A 16,733-nucleotide genomic window follows, 5' to 3' on the forward strand; every position below is an offset into this window, starting at 1 on the left:
GTAGTCGCAATAAATAATCATAAGCTAACACTAACTACTTTCTACTCCTTTCTTCAGTGGCGTCGCCAGAGGGGGGTTCAGGTGTTCAACCCCCCAAAAATCGTACCTTTGGTAGTGCAATTGGGCGAGAGAAACAATGGTGAAATCCACCTCCCCCATATTCCCCATAGTACCCCTCCCGAAATATTGTTGTGGCTACGCAACTGTCTATCTTTCATTCATGCATTTCTCGTAACGAAGATGTAGTGTAGCGGTGCGTAAGGCGAAAGAAATTCCCCATTCCAAATCTAGCACAAACCCTTACACAGACAGCCATCGGGAACACCAGTCCAAGACGTGTGGCCTGACGGGATGGCTCTGGGCGAGAAAGAATGTCTTTCTCTCTCTCTCTCTTTTGAGGAACCTACTCGCGCCACACGGACTGTAGCCCGCATATCATTTGGGCATGGACACAGATACACAACACGTCCTCCATGTCCTCTGCTCGTGCCAGGAAAACCTACTTCCATTACGGGCAATGGTTTTGCTAAAAATAACTCGCGAATTCGTACGGCCTAGTACGATTTTCTCTAACTGACAAACACTAAGTACAAAAATAGTGTTTCCTTAGAAACGGCAGAAATTGCTGCTAACACTTGTGTGGAATTATTCTCCTCATTACCAGCGTCCACACCGAGTCGATCACTCGCGCAGCTATACAGGACAGTGATGATAGCAATATAGCGAAATGCTGTGAGAGGTGATCATGTCCGTTTACCTGCAAACGGTCTAATTATATTTGTTGTCTGTTTGTTGCAAGCAAAAGAGACCAAAACGACGAAAGAAATAAAATAAAATAAAATTTAAATGATAAAGCAATTACTTTTTTTTTTTTTTCAGTTGGAGTGCAGCAAGTACGCCTCAAATGAATAGAACGGCACAAAGCAGATGACGTAAACGTCTTATACCGCTGTCATACTATCATTTCAATGGTCTTGAAATGAGTGACGATCGAACTGAGTGGTAATCGAACGCTGCTACACGGATACTTCGAAGCACTCGGATGGTTCGTGAAACGCCATTGAAGCTGTCAAGCGTCCCCGAAAACTGCCGCTGGTAGTCTCGTGCCCAGCGAAAACGCGCACAATGAACCTGCAAGAAGTGTTATGAAACTCATGAAACTTCAGTATAACAGTTATTACATGTGGCCGGCATTCTCAAGTTTCCTTTTCTGCTCTCTCGACTTCACGCACGGGCAGCGGCACGGTGTCGACACCACGTGCAGTCGTACAAATATGCACATTAAATTAGGACTAGTTACGTATAGTGAAATTCAAACACTATTAAAATCCCCAAATCGTTTTTTCCTAACAATCTCCATCACCACAGACACCTTTCACACTTATGTCGGCTAAAACTTGCTAAAACTTTTTTGTCTGCTAAAACTTATGTTGACGATGCAGCGTCATTGGTGTCCGAAATAGTCAATGGTCAACGGAGTTCAGTGGTCATTACCCTCAATGATGATTCAAATGCCCGCGTGTCAGAGGTATCAATTTGATCGACTTTCTCCTGTAAAGCGTACTTTCCCACCGAAAGAGGGCTATTGCGGGAAAGCCGCCTTCACGTTTTTCTATGCTTGTCACTACCACTTGTGCACTTCGAGTCGGATTCAAACTACAGGAGCAGCCCTTAGGCGCGTAAAAGAACTTTATAATCGTTTGGTGCGTTGTACCAATATAGCAGCAATTACTTAGATTGCTTTCAGCGAAAGCAATCTGTTCCAGCACCGCTTTAAAAACACGACGACTGTATTTACATCTTCCCCGCGTTCACCTTCCTTAATTCACTTTCAGAACATAACACCCTAAGGTTCCTTTTTCGACCGGACTTAAATCAAACATCTTACTCGGCGCTGCTGCAGCCATTCGCGTGATGCGAGACTATAAAAATAGGAGTCCCGTCTCGTAAAACGGCCCGCCCATTCCAGATACCCCGCTTCCAGCATCCCTAAAAAGCAGTTTTTCCTCGGAGAACCACGGAGAACAAACAACGTCGGCGCCCCTTTCCGAAGCAGACGACTTTACTCCGGAAAAGAAGGCCGGCAAAACCTTTGTTAGCAGACGATAAATTCGAACCCGCCAATTTCCCGCCTCCCGTTAGATGCGGAAATTACGACAATTCGGAACGGCGCATTTGCCAAAAATTAGGCAGCTCCGGTTGAGATAAGATAGCGCAAAATACTGCGAAAATCGACTTGAGAAAGCAAAGAGAAGATGCAGAAGTTCATTTATCCGACCACGCCGGCTCTCTTCTTCTGCCTTTGGGGAGCATGCGAACGAAAAAGAGCGCACCGCTGTCTGCATCGAGAAGCGACCATCGACGCGTGAACGGTTACCATGGTAACACTTCTTTGGGGTGCTCCCAATCTTCGCGTGCGGAGGGGAGCTCGGCATGGAGAACAAGATATGGATGGAAGCAGAAAGGGACATGAAAAGGCAGACTAGAATACAGGGCCGTGCCGAGGAGTGAAAAAATTGCAACGAATGGTACAAGAAGAAAACAAGTACACACAAAAGACAGCAGACTGGAAAGGTCGTCGCGCGAAATACGTTGCCGCTTCGGTGCTCTTGAGCTCCGTTTTCTTTCCCTTCGTGGTTCCTAGACACAGTATCTCTCTTTCAGCATGACAATACAGAAACACACGTAAATCGAAGGCAGGTAACAAAGACAGCCAGTCTGATTGATGACTATGTCAAGAATGCGGGGTATTTTATGCGTTGTTTTGCCATTCTTTATGTGGAGGTGCATAATAAGAGGTACCAAAAGCGATGTAACGTCACCAATAATACTTCGCTGCAAGGGGGATCCTGTGTCGTAATTGATGTTCATTCTCCGCATCCCACTTGCTGTCTAGTGAACGCGTGTGTTGCAAAATTGCACTGTTTTACTCATTTAGATATTCAAAGGCGATATTATTAACTGCAAACGAAGATCGTGGTGGGTGGTGGCGTGCGCGCTATTTCCGAGCGATCTGCCGGACCCAAGATGGCAGATCGAATTCGCTGTTTTCCTTTTATTGAGGGTGCGTGCGTTATATATATAGTTTGTTATAGCGCTCTGACTTGTTGTTTTTAGAATCTGCACGTATTCTCGCATCATCACGATGAAAGTCGTACGTGCAAGCAAGTTTCAACTTTTGGATCGTCTAGTGTTCCCCATGCGAATGAACGTACTTTCGTAAAAGCAGCATCTGGCAACATTGGGTGCGTGCAACAGGTTTCCGTTTTATTTTCGCTGCTCTTGGCGATGGGTAGGAATACGAACGAATACTTGATCAGCTGCAGTGATGTTATCGGGAGGCCGTGCGTTATCTTATGGACTCAGCAGACACAGGTTAAATACATATCGTACGTAGATCACAGTTCTGGTAAGCATACCTTGGTGCTGCCCGCTTAGTGGAAATAAACTTGTGAGATATATGAGTTGTAAAATGCTGGGCGAAAGCCATGGCAACTTTGTTGTTGCTCGATAAAAGAGATAGGGCGCTAAGAGATAGATTGTTGCATTTGTGGTGCTGTGCTACACTGCTTCGATACGAAGTCTTGCTGTTATCTTCATTTGAATGACGTATTTATGGCTGTCAAATTCGTCTTCGCAGGTGGAGAGTAGGAACCCAGCTGTTCCATGTGCTGCTTGAACTGCCACAGCTGCTGTCGGTGCCCCGAGGTGGGTTTGTTTACAATTTCTGTTGATCACTTTAATTATTGTATGGCACTGCGTTGACTGCGTTCGATGACATCGTTTGGCTGTTACTCTCCCAAAATCACACACGTGAGTGTAAAGCGCTCTTGCTAAACATCTGCCCTCAGCTGTGTTGATTTTCGTGTCGACCTAATTGTTTATTCACCTCTTTCAAGGAAGCCAGTGCTAGACAGCGTTTGACAAGGAAAGATGTGTAGCTTATAAACGAAACTTGGCCTTGACTTTGGCTCCCATAAGGTAATAAATAAACAGTTTACAAAAAAGAGTTTAAAATGCCCGCACCTGTAGGTTCCCATGGGTACATACAGCTGTACAAGGTGCAAATTTGCAGACGAATTTCGTATCACGTCATATATAATCAACAGAGAATACAGTTGTCAACCACGTGTGCTTCTAGAAGAAGCACATTTTCAGACACTTCCAAGTCCTACAAAAGAACACTGTCACATCATTCAGTTTTCATAAGGGTATGGTGCAAAAGTCAACTGTATCGTTCCCTTTAAGGCTGTGCAAATAGTAATTTCAGAACCGATGCGAATACGATGCGAGTATTTATGCACGTCAAGCAAATATCAAGCGAATAATTATGTAACCAAAGCCAATACAAAGCGAATAGTTATGGAACTGAACCGAACTTATTTTCACCATATGCACAGACATACAAAACGTACACGTGATGCATGCGTACAGATCTTCGCATGAAGCAGTGCTCGCTTTGTTTTACCTCTTTAGGCATTTTGGGGCTTACAATTGCAGGTTCGGAACTATTTGAATGCAATTAAATTTTATGTAGTAAATGTTTACGTAGTATTTGAATATGTTTGGTATGGGAGAGACGTGGTGAATTCTTTATTCGATTCAGAATTTGAATCAAACACACAGTTATTTGCTTTGGTATTCAAAAAATCTGAATATTTGCATAGCTCTACCTATGTTACTTCAGAAAACTATACATAGTAAAGCACAAAACCAGGCAAAATGGATATACCTGCAGCGTAATTGATTGCCACTACCGCATGTTTCTTCAGGGCCTGACATGTATGCTGGTATTGGCCATCTTTGCATCCGTCCTTGGCATGTTCCAGTTTGGCTACAATCTAGGTGTAATCAATTCGCCACGAAAAGTGAGTGTTGTAACAGACACAAGGGAAAGTAATTTTTCTTTGCCTCTTCCATGCTTTTGCCTGTCATTCACAGTGTTTTTTCACTTTTTGTTTAGATATTAGAAGACTTTATTTCATCAGTTTATCAAGAAAGAACAGGATATCAGATATCCAAGAACTTCAAGGACTGGTTGTGGGCAATCACTGTTTCAATATTCGCCATTGGTGGGATGGTAGGAGGTATTTCAGGGAGCATGATCGCAAACCGTTTTGGAAGGTAAGGACACCATCTCTCATTATTCATGGTTGCAGTTCAGCGTTCAAAACGGGAACGGTTATCGAACGTAGCTGAACAGACTAGCTTCAAGGTAGCAGTGCTACGAAAACGTAACTCGAGATGGAGACATTTAAAAATGGGAGTATAACATGACAAAGAACAAGTGCTAAGTTTTTAAGATTAAATGCCAATAAAAATATTTAACTTGAATCTAAAGTTTTGAACATTTGTGCCTTCCTTGTTTTGAGCCTTGTTTCCTTTCTTTAATGCCTTCTGCAATTCTATACATTGCTAGTACTTACAAATGATTTGCTTTGTAATTTAAGGAAAGGTGGTCTGCTCATCAATAACATCCTCGGCATTCTGGGGGGCTCACTCATGGGCTTCAGTAATGCCTCCAGAAGCATAGAGCTGCTCATTTTTGGTCGCCTTATCATTGGTATCAATTGTGGTAGGTGGATCTTGACTCCCTATTGCCATCTTCGTCACAAGTTACAATATTGAAAAGAAATACCTTGCAGGTCTCAACACTGCTCTAGTGCCAATGTACCTGCTCGAAATTTCTCCCGTGCCACTACGAGGAGGGCTAGGTACGTTCGGATCACATCAGCTCTGTGACTACACATGCGTAGAGCCCCCAAATACCCGTGAAATTTAGCAGAACTGGCCATATACATCTCACGGAACATACCATTTTCCGCAGAACCATCCGTTTTTTTTTTTAACATATTTTTTTTCCTTTTTTTAATATAGTTAGTATATTACGGAATTATGGGCATTCCTTTGCTTGGTGTATCACCATTCTGCAAGTTGGCTTCACCTCACACTTCCTGGAGTGTCAGTTCGCATTAAATTAGATAAGCCTTAGTTAGTTTATGTTATGTTGTTTATGTGTTTTTATGTTACAGTTTATCCGTAGCTTCCGCACTCATAAATGCGCAACCAGAAGTTTGTCAGCTCAGTAAACAGTGAGTTACATGTGTGTAAATCTCCCTTTGGTTTATCTGCACACACCCTGTATATATCTGTTATGATAACTCGAGATTCACTTATACTCGGTGCATTTGTGTGATCCCGTGAGAATGCTGAAACTTCATTTTTTTATTGTTTTCTCTTGCCCGTGTAATCCCACAGATTTGTGCAATCCCACTTTGCGAAAAATTTTATTTTCCGCCACAGAAAGCTAGGGGCTTTATGCATGTGCACACTTTCTTGTCACATCAAATTTCTTTCAACTTTCTCATCCAACCCACTTTTACAGGTACTGTGAGTCAAGTTGGGGTTACTGTGGGAATGTTACTGTCCCAAATTTTAGGCATTCAAGTAATTCTGGGAACAGCGGAAGGCTGGCCATACCTATTAGGTAAGGAATGCATCCTTCCGTGCACAGTTTAAGGGGCGCTAAAGTGCAACAAAAGATGCTGCAACCTTGACGGCAATACCAATGGAATGGGATTCATGCATTGCATCATTCATAAATCATAATGTAAGCTTGAACGAAACCACAATTTATGCTTTCCCTTTTATCTACTTCTCAAGGGGTACGAGATGGCAGTGGGGGAAGATGATCCGTTCTTTTCGCCTGCACTCCTTGCACCCGGTGTAAGAGGGCTGCACCTTTGCATTCATTTTGGAGAGTGCAGCTCGCACTCCTGCACTTTCGTATTTGTTTCACGGTGCACGTTGCTCCGTTTCTGCACCAAACCCTGAAACCTCTGCACCGTCAGTAGAGTAGGTGCAAGGGTGCAGGGAAGGACAAGCAGACGACACACACAGCAGTGCAACATCAGATGCAAAACTAGTGAGGAGGTGACATCTGTATATAACATACGTTGCGGTCACATGAATCAGAAGAGGAGAAGAGGCAATAAAAGGAGAGAGAGAGAAACACAACATGCTTTCGTATTACATTTCTCTCTCTCTCTCCTTTTTTTGCCTCCTCTCCTCTTCGATTCACGTGACCACAACGTATATTCTATATAGATGTCACCTCCTCATCATTTTTGTACCTGATGAAATGCAGTCCACTGCATGAAGGCTTGCATCATAATAAACACGGTAGTTTCAGTGTTTTACCTTTATAAGTTTTCATCTGTTGTTGTCAAGGTAATACCATATTTTGTTCAGTGAGAATAAATGTTTGCACTTTAGTGCCCCTTTAAAGAATAGCACTGATGTAGCCCCAAGGGGATGTGGCAAATGCAAACTGATACAGTGCCACAATACGTGGCACAAACATTGGAGATGGTGCTGATTGCATTGAGTTGGGGATTTTCCAGCGATAGCAGTTATCCCAGCTATCCTGCAACTGGTATTATTGCCCCTCTGTCCTGAGAGTCCAAGGTATTTGCTCATTTCAAAGCAGCAAGAATCTTTAGCGAGAGGAGGTGAGTTCCACTTTGAGGTACATTTGGGGAGCAAAGCTACACCGTACCATCTTGCTTGGGAGATTATCCGTCTATCCACACGAGCGACATTCCCCAGAATACTCCATGGGGAATATCCTGCAGCTTAGCTGTAAGGTATTCCATAGCAGACAACAGAGTCGATGGTGTCGTCTGCCATCTGCGCAGTGTGCCACTTCCGATATCCGGGCGCCACATTGAATACTCAACAGAAGACGCGGCAGAACTTCCACTAGAATATTCCACTAGAATCTCTCCACTAGAACTCTTCCACTAGAATATTCCGTGGAGATGTCGCTCTTGTGAATACACGGCATGTTGCACCTATATGCTTGATATATTCCCATCCATGTGTATGCAGCATTACAGAAGCTCCGTTGCTCAAGCTTGGTAGAAGACGACATCGAAGAAATGAAGACTGAGGAACAGGCTCAACAACAAGAGTCTAAGGTAATTTGTCCACTATAAATCGTGGCTGAGTGAGTACTGACTGATTTATGTATTCTTTTTTGACCCTGACAGATCACCATGATGCAGGTTATGTCGAACAAATCATTACAGCTTCCGCTCTTAATTGGAGTCATGATGCATCTCTCTCAGCAGCTTTCTGGCATAAATGCTGTATGTTGTTTGCATATTGGTTTGTCGTAGTGAATAGCAGACATTAGAGGTTTCAAGTAAGCAGCAATCAGGCAGGGCAGTGTGGTGGCATGCATTGTGAGCACTTATAAAATAGGATAATTGGAAAACGGCAGTGATAAAACAATCATCACACAGGGCCCTCACTACAAGATCATGCAGAGTGAAACTCTTTAGTACCATATGTGATGTTTCCAAGGATTGTGTTTACACCACTGTGGATTACACCCCATGATTACCGTCAGTCACTGGCTTGCCAGGAATGTTAGAGATATCACACGTACAGAAGGGTAACATGCAACTTGACCTGAGAAAATGAGCAATTAGCACCAATTGAAATGTAAAACTGAAGTGACAGGCAATACAATATAAAGTACTGGCTGGCAACAGGGTGTCACAAAACGGAAGTGGCAGACAAAGAGAGCTAGATTAAAGTATGGTGTAGAGCATATGCATAAATAGGAGGATATCAGGTGATACACAGAATACAGATAATAATCAATGGGTAATGCAGCATAGAAGTCAGGCATGGGACAACATAAACATTTTGGGGATTGGGCAACACTGTCGCTACTGTGTGATCTCATCTACAGTTGGGTTACTTAATTACAAGTGCCCACAGAGGAGTGTTAGACACGGAAACGTAGTAGAAGCATTGCAACGGACACTGTTGATCGGTGTAGCACCTGAGACATGGTTTACAAAAATGAACCGTTCTGCAACCCTTTATTCTTTGTCAGTCGTCATGCTTTTGCTGTCTTTAACACCTGGCTTTGTAATCCGGTTGTAATTTAATTTCAGGTGTCAACACACTGTTTATCACAGTAAGCACAAATATTTCAAAAAAAGTTGGTGTGATCATTGAGTCTACTGTTTCATCATGAACGAACTCTTGACCTGTTTATACTGCGTAGTTGTATGGAGCCTCATTTAAAATTTTGGATATGTGTCTGATGCATATATACAAGGGGTACAGGAAAACTAAAGTATGACATTTGCTTTGTGTATTACTTGCATCTTTTTTATACACTTTCTCATGTTCCATTGTTAAGCGCATTACCTTTGGTATTATGCATGGTTTTCAGGGGTGCTAACACTGACAACTGACAGTTTGTCTTTATGTTTATTTCAGGTTTTCTATTACTCTGTGAGACTATTTGAAGCAGCAGGTCTTTCAGAGAACATGTCCAAGTATGCCAACATTGGAGTTGGTGTAGTCATGGTTATCATGACTCTTGTCTCCATACCACTCATGGACAGGGCGGGAAGGCGTACTCTTCACCTCTATGGTTTAGGGGGCATGTTCATCTTCAGTATATTCATCACTATTTCTTTGTTAGTCAAGGTAAGGCAAGTCAACACAACATGAGCATATTTATGTGTGTGAAGCATCAGTGTATTCAAACATGTAAATGCGGAAAGTTTCATGTGTTAGCTTAGTAATTCTATTTTATAATAATTATTCCATAATGTTTTCAATGAAATAGCAGAAATAGTGAAATTTAAATGCATATAGGCAATGGCAAGGAAAATGTTTGAAATCTGATACTCATGAGAAGATAGATACATAGCCTTTAAATTGAAGCAATGTTATTGGGCTTTTTTTCCTGTATGTACTAAAATGCTAGCGTGGGCATCAGCGTGTAAAAGAAAAAAATGTTGCTCGCTACTTTTAGTGTGTTTGCTTGCTAGATGTAGGCAACAAAGCGCTGAAGGCTTTAGTGCTGAGCATGCATCTCATGATGATGACATCATGCCCACCTACTTGTCAGTGAAATTAAAGAATGTGTCCCCCCAAGTTGCATTAGAAATATGTTGCCGTAGCACTAATTTTCTTTATGAATTGCTTTCAGTTCTTATACCAATGGATCACCTACATGAGTGTTGTCAGCACATTGTGCTTTGTAGTATTTTTTGCAATTGGTCCAGGTATGTGTATGTCCAGAGTTTTGTAGTGTGTGCAATGTTTGATGAAATGATGCATTCTGAAGTTTCTTATGCCATTTTTAAAATGTTTGATTTTTGATGCAAACAATTCCTATTCTCTAAATTAGGTACAATCCCCTGGATGTTGACAGCTGAGCTGTTTTCACAAGGCCCTCGACCAGCAGCCATGAGTATAGGTGTTCTTGTCAACTGGTCGGCTAACTTTTTTGTGAGCCTCATCTTTCCTCCAATGCAGGTATGGTGCCATGTCGCTTCAGTGTGCCTTTGCTGTGCACACTGTTGCTAACAGCATGCTTTTCAACTACTTCCCTGGTCAACTTTTCAAGCAGTTCTTCAAAGCACTCACTATTATATGTAATACTTGCATTTCTTTCACTCAGAAAGGCGCACATGGTAGAAATAGTACATATACACATCATAAAGATCAGATACGTTGCCACAGAAGCATCTCAAGTAGCTGCCTCATGACCTGATACTGTATTTGTCAGGATCGCTACAGGAGTCATGCAACATTGACTCTTTCATTACCCCAGGGTTTCGACACGTTGAGGTGGGAATCTAACATGTGCATTCTTGTGCTTAATCACTCGTGTAAATGACCAGAAACATTGATTGAATAGGCAAATAATTTCAGACATGTCACAACCAATATTGCCTGGCTCAGATTGGCACATGCAGAGGCAGAATGTACCACTAACTTCTAGAAAGAAAGAACAAAAAAAAAAGGAAATTAGGCACTTGCCGAGTTCTTGATATTAGACTCCTTCAATTATCAGCAGAGCCTGAAGTTTTAGGGTTTAACCCGATCCCTCCCCAAATTTGCACCCGGAATTGCAGGTTGCTTCTTTAGGGTGAAACCCCGGTTTTTACCTGGCAAATTGCCCTCACTTAGAAGTCGGCAGGAATGCACACTAACTTGTTTGGCAGCAAATGCGGTTACATCACCGTTTGTACCAAACCAGTACAGATAGTTTGAGTAACTGAGCCCAATTTGTCCCTGAATTTAGCATACTGGAAGTTCTTCCACCCGAATTCGCATGAATGTAGAGCACATGTTTGTTTACCCGCTTTTTGCGCCCGGAGTTTCGAAAAAAATATTTCCCGAAAACTTCAGGCTCTAATTATCAGTATGGAGCGGACAAAGATATATCAATATACAGGGCAGCTACTTATAAGAGTTTACCCAACATGGCTTCCATCTTGATTGTTTTCTCATAGGGATTTTCGAGATTTTTAATTGTAACTTTGGATTGCGCGATGTTGAATCGGTTTGAAATTTACGACGATGAAACGTTCCAATTAAGCGTGAACCGCATGGCCCGAAAAGCGTCCAAATTCTTTCCGAACCGAATTCGGGACCGAACTTTTTTCGGAGAACAGAATTCCGTGCCGAATTCGGCCAGATCTGGCCAAGCCAGATTTCTCCTCCGAAATGGGAAGTGACGCCAACCGAAAAAGTAGAAGCATCCAATAGCTATCCAGCCGGAAGGAGAACCATAGCAACGATGATGTAGCAATGGGGTTGACTGTTGCTGTGTGTGCGACTTCTACCCCTATGAATACAGGGATTATCTCATTGACCTGGATGGTTGAAAGGCGATGTTCCCCAAGGCCAGAAATCTTCGGCCAGTACAGGCGCTGGAGAATGCTAAGCACTCCACAGTCAGCACATCCGCTAGGCATCTATCCGTTCATCTGAAATGTGTGACAGACGCGGTATTTAATTTCTGCCCTAAAATTTGCGACATGTACCCAGATAGGATAGCCAGATTTTACACTACTTTACAGCTCCTGAAATAAAACCCGGGTTTTACCCCCGATTTTCGAAAAACATAAAACCTGAAACCACAAGGGTCTATGCATGTGTACGCTCACTAGCTTCAGGTGAAGGTTTATTCACTCGCATGCACCTTAGAATTTCAGCGGCGCCACAGCATAAAATGATTCTTAAGCTAGGGCAGCATGTTTAAAAATGCCTTTGTTGAAGTATGCTGTGCCTCGTATTCGGATTGTTAGCTTGTTGCAGTGCTGCAGTTTATACATTATGCTACTGTATACCACTATTAACGCGTGCTTTGGATGTTTTTGAACACGGTGAACATCTCTACAGCTTTTGTATAGCTTCCAGAGATTGTTTCTTTCCAGGAGGAGCTTGGAAACTATTCATTTCTTCCATTCACTGCCCTGTTGGGCCTCTTCTGGACTTTCACATACAAGAAGGTGCCGGAGACAAAGAACAAAACATTTGAAGAGATTTCTGCCCTCTTCAGGAGGAATGACCCTGTAAATATCAATGGGCTTGCGGTACAGGCAAATGCTTTGCCTCCTGGCCAAGATGCAGTATTTGAAGAAAAAGCAGAAACTTGTGAGTTGTAACTAGTAAGGCAGATCAGCTGATGACGAGACAAGGTGCATGTACTTGTCGATCTTGTACAGGGTGTGTCCACTGTGATCTTGGCCTCGCACATTTCAGTTCGCAACGAGTAGTACTAATTTCAAACAAGACAGAAGTGTCCGCTTATCATCAATGTAGGGGCAGCTTCATACCTAGTGAGATGTAAAGTTAAGGCAAAGAAGAGCCATTTCGTTGCAAAAACAGAGCCCTCTGGTGAGGGATCAAATTCATAATCTGTTGTTACAACCACTACATTATATACATAGATGGATCTGCATGATCATGCTACAGTTCCTGTTATTCATGATTTTAAATGATTTTAAATGATTCAAATTTTAAATTCAAATAAAAACTGATGTGTAAGTTTATGACCCAAGGGAAGCGGGCCCAGTATTCCCGAGGACACAACCTCGTTTATGTGATTAGCTTCTTTGCATCACTGCTGACTTGCTATGCACCTGTAATTCTGTCCCGCTACATTTTAGTGTCTTGTATGTTTTGTTCTTGGAATGCAAGTGCATGTGCATAAATATATCCAGGCCCTGACTTTTTTTGGGTTATGCCTGATTACGCCCGATATTTACCCCTGATTCAAATAAGCAAAAACAGGGTTTAACGCGATATTTCTTTCCCCCAAGACTGCTGAACCAGGGGGATCCGAAGTCATCACAGCTAACACAGAACTTTGGAAACTGTGTTGTAAATGCACAAATATGCTCATACAAACTGTCAAAACAGAGACCCTGCTGCCTCTTAGACGCATGGACTAAATATTGATACTCTGTGTCTACAGTTGTGTCGTGTGTATTATGCCGAGCAAACTGAAGATTTACACCTGATTCAATCCGATCCAACTAGAATTGTGTTGAATCAGGTTCAGATAAACCCGATTACACCCGAATTACTGAAGCAAAATATAACCCGAAAAAGTCAGGCCCTAAGTATATCCTATACATAGGAATGGAAACATGAGTACATAATGCATGGGTATGGACCAGTGTAGACCTTATAGCGAAGTATAGTATGGATCCACTTGAGTACAAGGGAAGGTCTTCATCCGCTAATGGACCATATGCATGAGAATGCACAGCGCATGCGCGGCTCTCGTTCTGACTGAAAACAGCCGGAACCATTACACTACGCTACTATATACCATTTTTCCGTTTGTGGAATCCTTCCGTCAAAGAGTGAGGCTACGCTTCCCGGGTTTCGGAACCAGAAATATAGGGAAATGACTCGGGAACGATAACGAGCAGCTTAAACGCAGAATAGCTGCACTACACTCAACAAGCTCAAGAATCTTCTTAGTCTTCTTCGAAACAGTGGTGCACAGCTTATTGGTCTGCCATGGAATGGCATGGCAGGCTCCAGGGTCATGTTGCATACATGAGACGGACACTCAAACTTCGTACAGAGAAAAGCAGCAGAAACAGGGCCCGAAACCTAAGGTGGATACTCAACACACACAGTACGCGGGAACGAAAGGCACGAAAACGAAACCACGGCACCTCCTCACGTGCATTTGTTTTCAGCCAGCTGACCACGTTCGAGAGGGCGCCGCATCTCACGCAAATGGTCCATTGATAGCAAGCAACTTCACTGAACATGGACGCAATACGTTAGTGGAAAGCTAGGGAAAACATGTAGGATTTATGAATATGAATGTAAGCCACTGCAAGGGAGCACTTTGCTATTGAAAGTAACGCGTCAGCTATGTGACTTTTGGTTAAACTTAGCGTAACATCTATGACAGCCCTTAAAGTGCACCATCAAGCTGAAAGAGTGTGCCATTGGAAAGTAAAGCGTGCATTCTCCCCGTGAGCATGTGCCATAGATGAAATTTGCTTGCAGAATGGAGTATATACATGACCATTTTATGTTGCTGGCATTACCATCACTTTAGAAATTATATTGGAGTATCGAAACAAATGACAACTGCAAAAGGCACATTTGGCAAAAAGGTAAACTGCGCATATTGTCAAGATTCAGTACAGCTGCATTGCATATGGTAGAGTATTAACTATATGTGGTAGGGTTCAGTGAGTCCAGTAGAGGTGAACAAACCTGTGAAAATATTAACTGTGTGCAGTAGTGCACTATAAACAGTCCTCAACAGTCGCCATTAAGCTTGGGGAATAGTCACTGATGTTGAGCCAATACACTGAATTTCAAATGTACAGTGGTATTAACTGTTAAAAAAAAGGTGAAAAGAAAGGCCTTGGAACAGATCCTGTGAAAGTGTCCATTGTGTGCAATACATTTCACTATAATACACGATCGCCATAACGTAATCAATCCTCTCTGATTGTCAATAAGAGTGCCAGCTGTAATATGCTAATTTGAAGCTGTAATACACTCACTTTTGAATCCTGAATAATACTGAATTTTGAAAGAAGGGCAGAAAGGAAAACCTAATGATAGTTCCTGTGACATTATCCACTGTGTGTAGTATTTCACCACATATGGGATCTCTAAAATACTAATACTGTGTAATTGCCAGGAAGACTGCAGACAGATAATGAATAGGGCAGCTGTAATATTCTTTATTCCTTTCGTTGTTAATTTCACTGTAATAGTATGTTTGTAATATTATTTGATGCTCTATAAATATTGCTTTTAAATCCTGAACAATACTAATTTTAGAAAGAAGGATCGAAAGGATAGTGTTGGAATTGATGATTAACAGCACATAGCGCTTCAGTTATTTCGCGGGTCCTGCTATTGAGTGGAACACTGGCTGCACAGGTTGCATTCTTAGCGATGAAAGCGGCAATCCAGAAGATGTGGGTTCGAGTCCTACAGCTACAGTGGATTTCAAAATATTCGATTCGACGTTTTGGGCACTGGGATTCGGATCAGGCCAATCAGGCTTTCGACGGACTCCGGTGGCGCCAATATTAAAAGAAACAAACGAACGTGGTTAGTGGATTTCGAAAGATTCGATTCGCCGTTTTAGGCACTGAGATTCGGATTCTCGAATCTCGAATCCCTGCCTAGGATTCGAGGATTTGCGAATTCGGTTGGCCCATCCCTATTTAATATCTAAGCTCTTTTTAGACGGAAAAATTAGACAAGTAGGTTGTCGACCTATGCCAAACATAATGGTACCTGTTTCATACATGGGTCTCTGGATGCGACTGTCACTTTAACCTATGCGTACTCACTCAGCGTTATCTAGTGATAGTAGAGATTCTGAATAACGTCCAAAGGATGTGATATGTGTACAGTGTTAAGCAAAGTATGATTTTTTTTAGCACCTCTGCTTCTGACTGTGTTGTCATGTCAACTGTGAGTCAACATGTGACTGTGTTGTCATGTGTGCTTTATACGTGAGCCTCTCATGACACTCTCTCAAGAGCCCTTGGGTGAACCTAAATAAATAAACATATGTAACGGATATAGAGAGAGGAATTTCAGAGGTTCATGGCTATTGCTTTTGTTGTAGAAATCTTTTGGGAGAACACTACATAATACACAGTTGATACTTTCACATTTGTGAGTGTGCTCCTTTTTTAATATAAAACAAATTAATCTTCAACTCATTGTTGTAGTTGCATAGCATTTTTCATTGTTTTGTACTCTACGGTAACAATAATGCTCATTTTTGCTCAACTTGACCAATGGTTGATTATTTAATAAACTTATATCTTCTGCCTTCTGATTTGGGCTTAGTGGCATAATATTACTGTAATTTATCATGTCCTGCACTTGAATGCATACACAACTTTGTACATCAGGACAAAACACCATAGCATGTGAATCCTGCATTTATCTTATGTTGTCTGGCACTTACTACTATAGCACAAAGGAAAATACTGCAAGTGAAACATATGTGCATGCTACTTCACCATGTTTGTCCTCTATTCTACATGTGTGTAATACTTATGTTTTAGTTGTTGCATGGTAATGCACATCGGGCCAGCACAATATCAATGCAAGGCACACAGACTTTGTGGCAAACTTATGTTCCATATTTTCTTTGCTTCTTACTGCTCGAACTTGTCCCTTTTTTTTCACAGATGGAACGTTTTCATTGTGGGCTGAATGACGAAGTGGAGAAAGCAAAGTTGTATTGCATGCCATGCTGAAACGTGTGTAACTGCATATTTTTTCATATTGCTGACTTACTGCTTACTACAGTGAATTACCAGCATTGACAAATGGCATGTCAAAGGGACCTTTGCATGTAGTAAGGGCTGTTTGAGCTCACTTTGTCTGCAACC

The 16,733-nt window shown here is 42.1% G+C and overlaps 1 protein-coding gene and 1 long non-coding RNA gene across 5 annotated transcripts in view; one reads left to right on the forward strand and one right to left on the reverse strand.

Moving 5' to 3' along the window:
• The window catches only part of LOC135368525 (glucose transporter type 1-like), a 43,367-nt gene that overhangs the window by 21,867 nt on the left and 4,767 nt on the right, over window positions 1-16,733 (forward strand). For 2 of the 4 annotated variants that reach the window (XR_010414808.1, XM_064601884.1), the window contains exons 1-14: window positions 3,272-3,409; window positions 3,641-3,708; window positions 4,773-4,868; window positions 4,964-5,124; window positions 5,451-5,575; window positions 5,646-5,714; window positions 6,386-6,487; window positions 7,404-7,511; window positions 7,891-7,979; window positions 8,052-8,150; window positions 9,301-9,513; window positions 10,022-10,097; window positions 10,223-10,350; window positions 12,261-12,480. Coding sequence is in view for 2 of the 4 variants with exons in the window: in XM_064601884.1 (XP_064457954.1) it covers window positions 3,667-3,708; window positions 4,773-4,868; window positions 4,964-5,124; window positions 5,451-5,575; window positions 5,646-5,714; window positions 6,386-6,487; window positions 7,404-7,511; window positions 7,891-7,979; window positions 8,052-8,150; window positions 9,301-9,513; window positions 10,022-10,097; window positions 10,223-10,350; window positions 12,261-12,480 (1,528 nt within the window). In the remaining 2 variants the exon portion in view is untranslated. Of the gene's footprint in view, window positions 1-3,271; window positions 3,410-3,640; window positions 3,709-4,772; window positions 4,869-4,963; window positions 5,125-5,450; window positions 5,576-5,645; window positions 5,715-6,385; window positions 6,488-7,403; window positions 7,512-7,890; window positions 7,980-8,051; window positions 8,151-9,300; window positions 9,514-10,021; window positions 10,098-10,222; window positions 10,351-12,260; window positions 12,481-16,529; window positions 16,602-16,733 lie in introns of those variants that run through there. The other 2 variants (XM_064601885.1, XR_010414809.1) reach the window with 2 other exon arrangements.
• LOC135368529 (uncharacterized) lies at window positions 827-11,798 on the reverse strand. Its single transcript, XR_010414811.1, has 2 exons — window positions 11,697-11,798; window positions 827-1,131 (listed from the first exon to the last, which is right to left on the reverse strand). It is a non-coding gene; the product is annotated as an uncharacterized LOC135368529 (long non-coding RNA).

This window comes from Ornithodoros turicata, chromosome 9 (assembly GCF_037126465.1).
Source record: "Ornithodoros turicata isolate Travis chromosome 9, ASM3712646v1, whole genome shotgun sequence".
Taxonomy (NCBI): Eukaryota; Metazoa; Arthropoda; class Arachnida; order Ixodida; family Argasidae; genus Ornithodoros; species Ornithodoros turicata.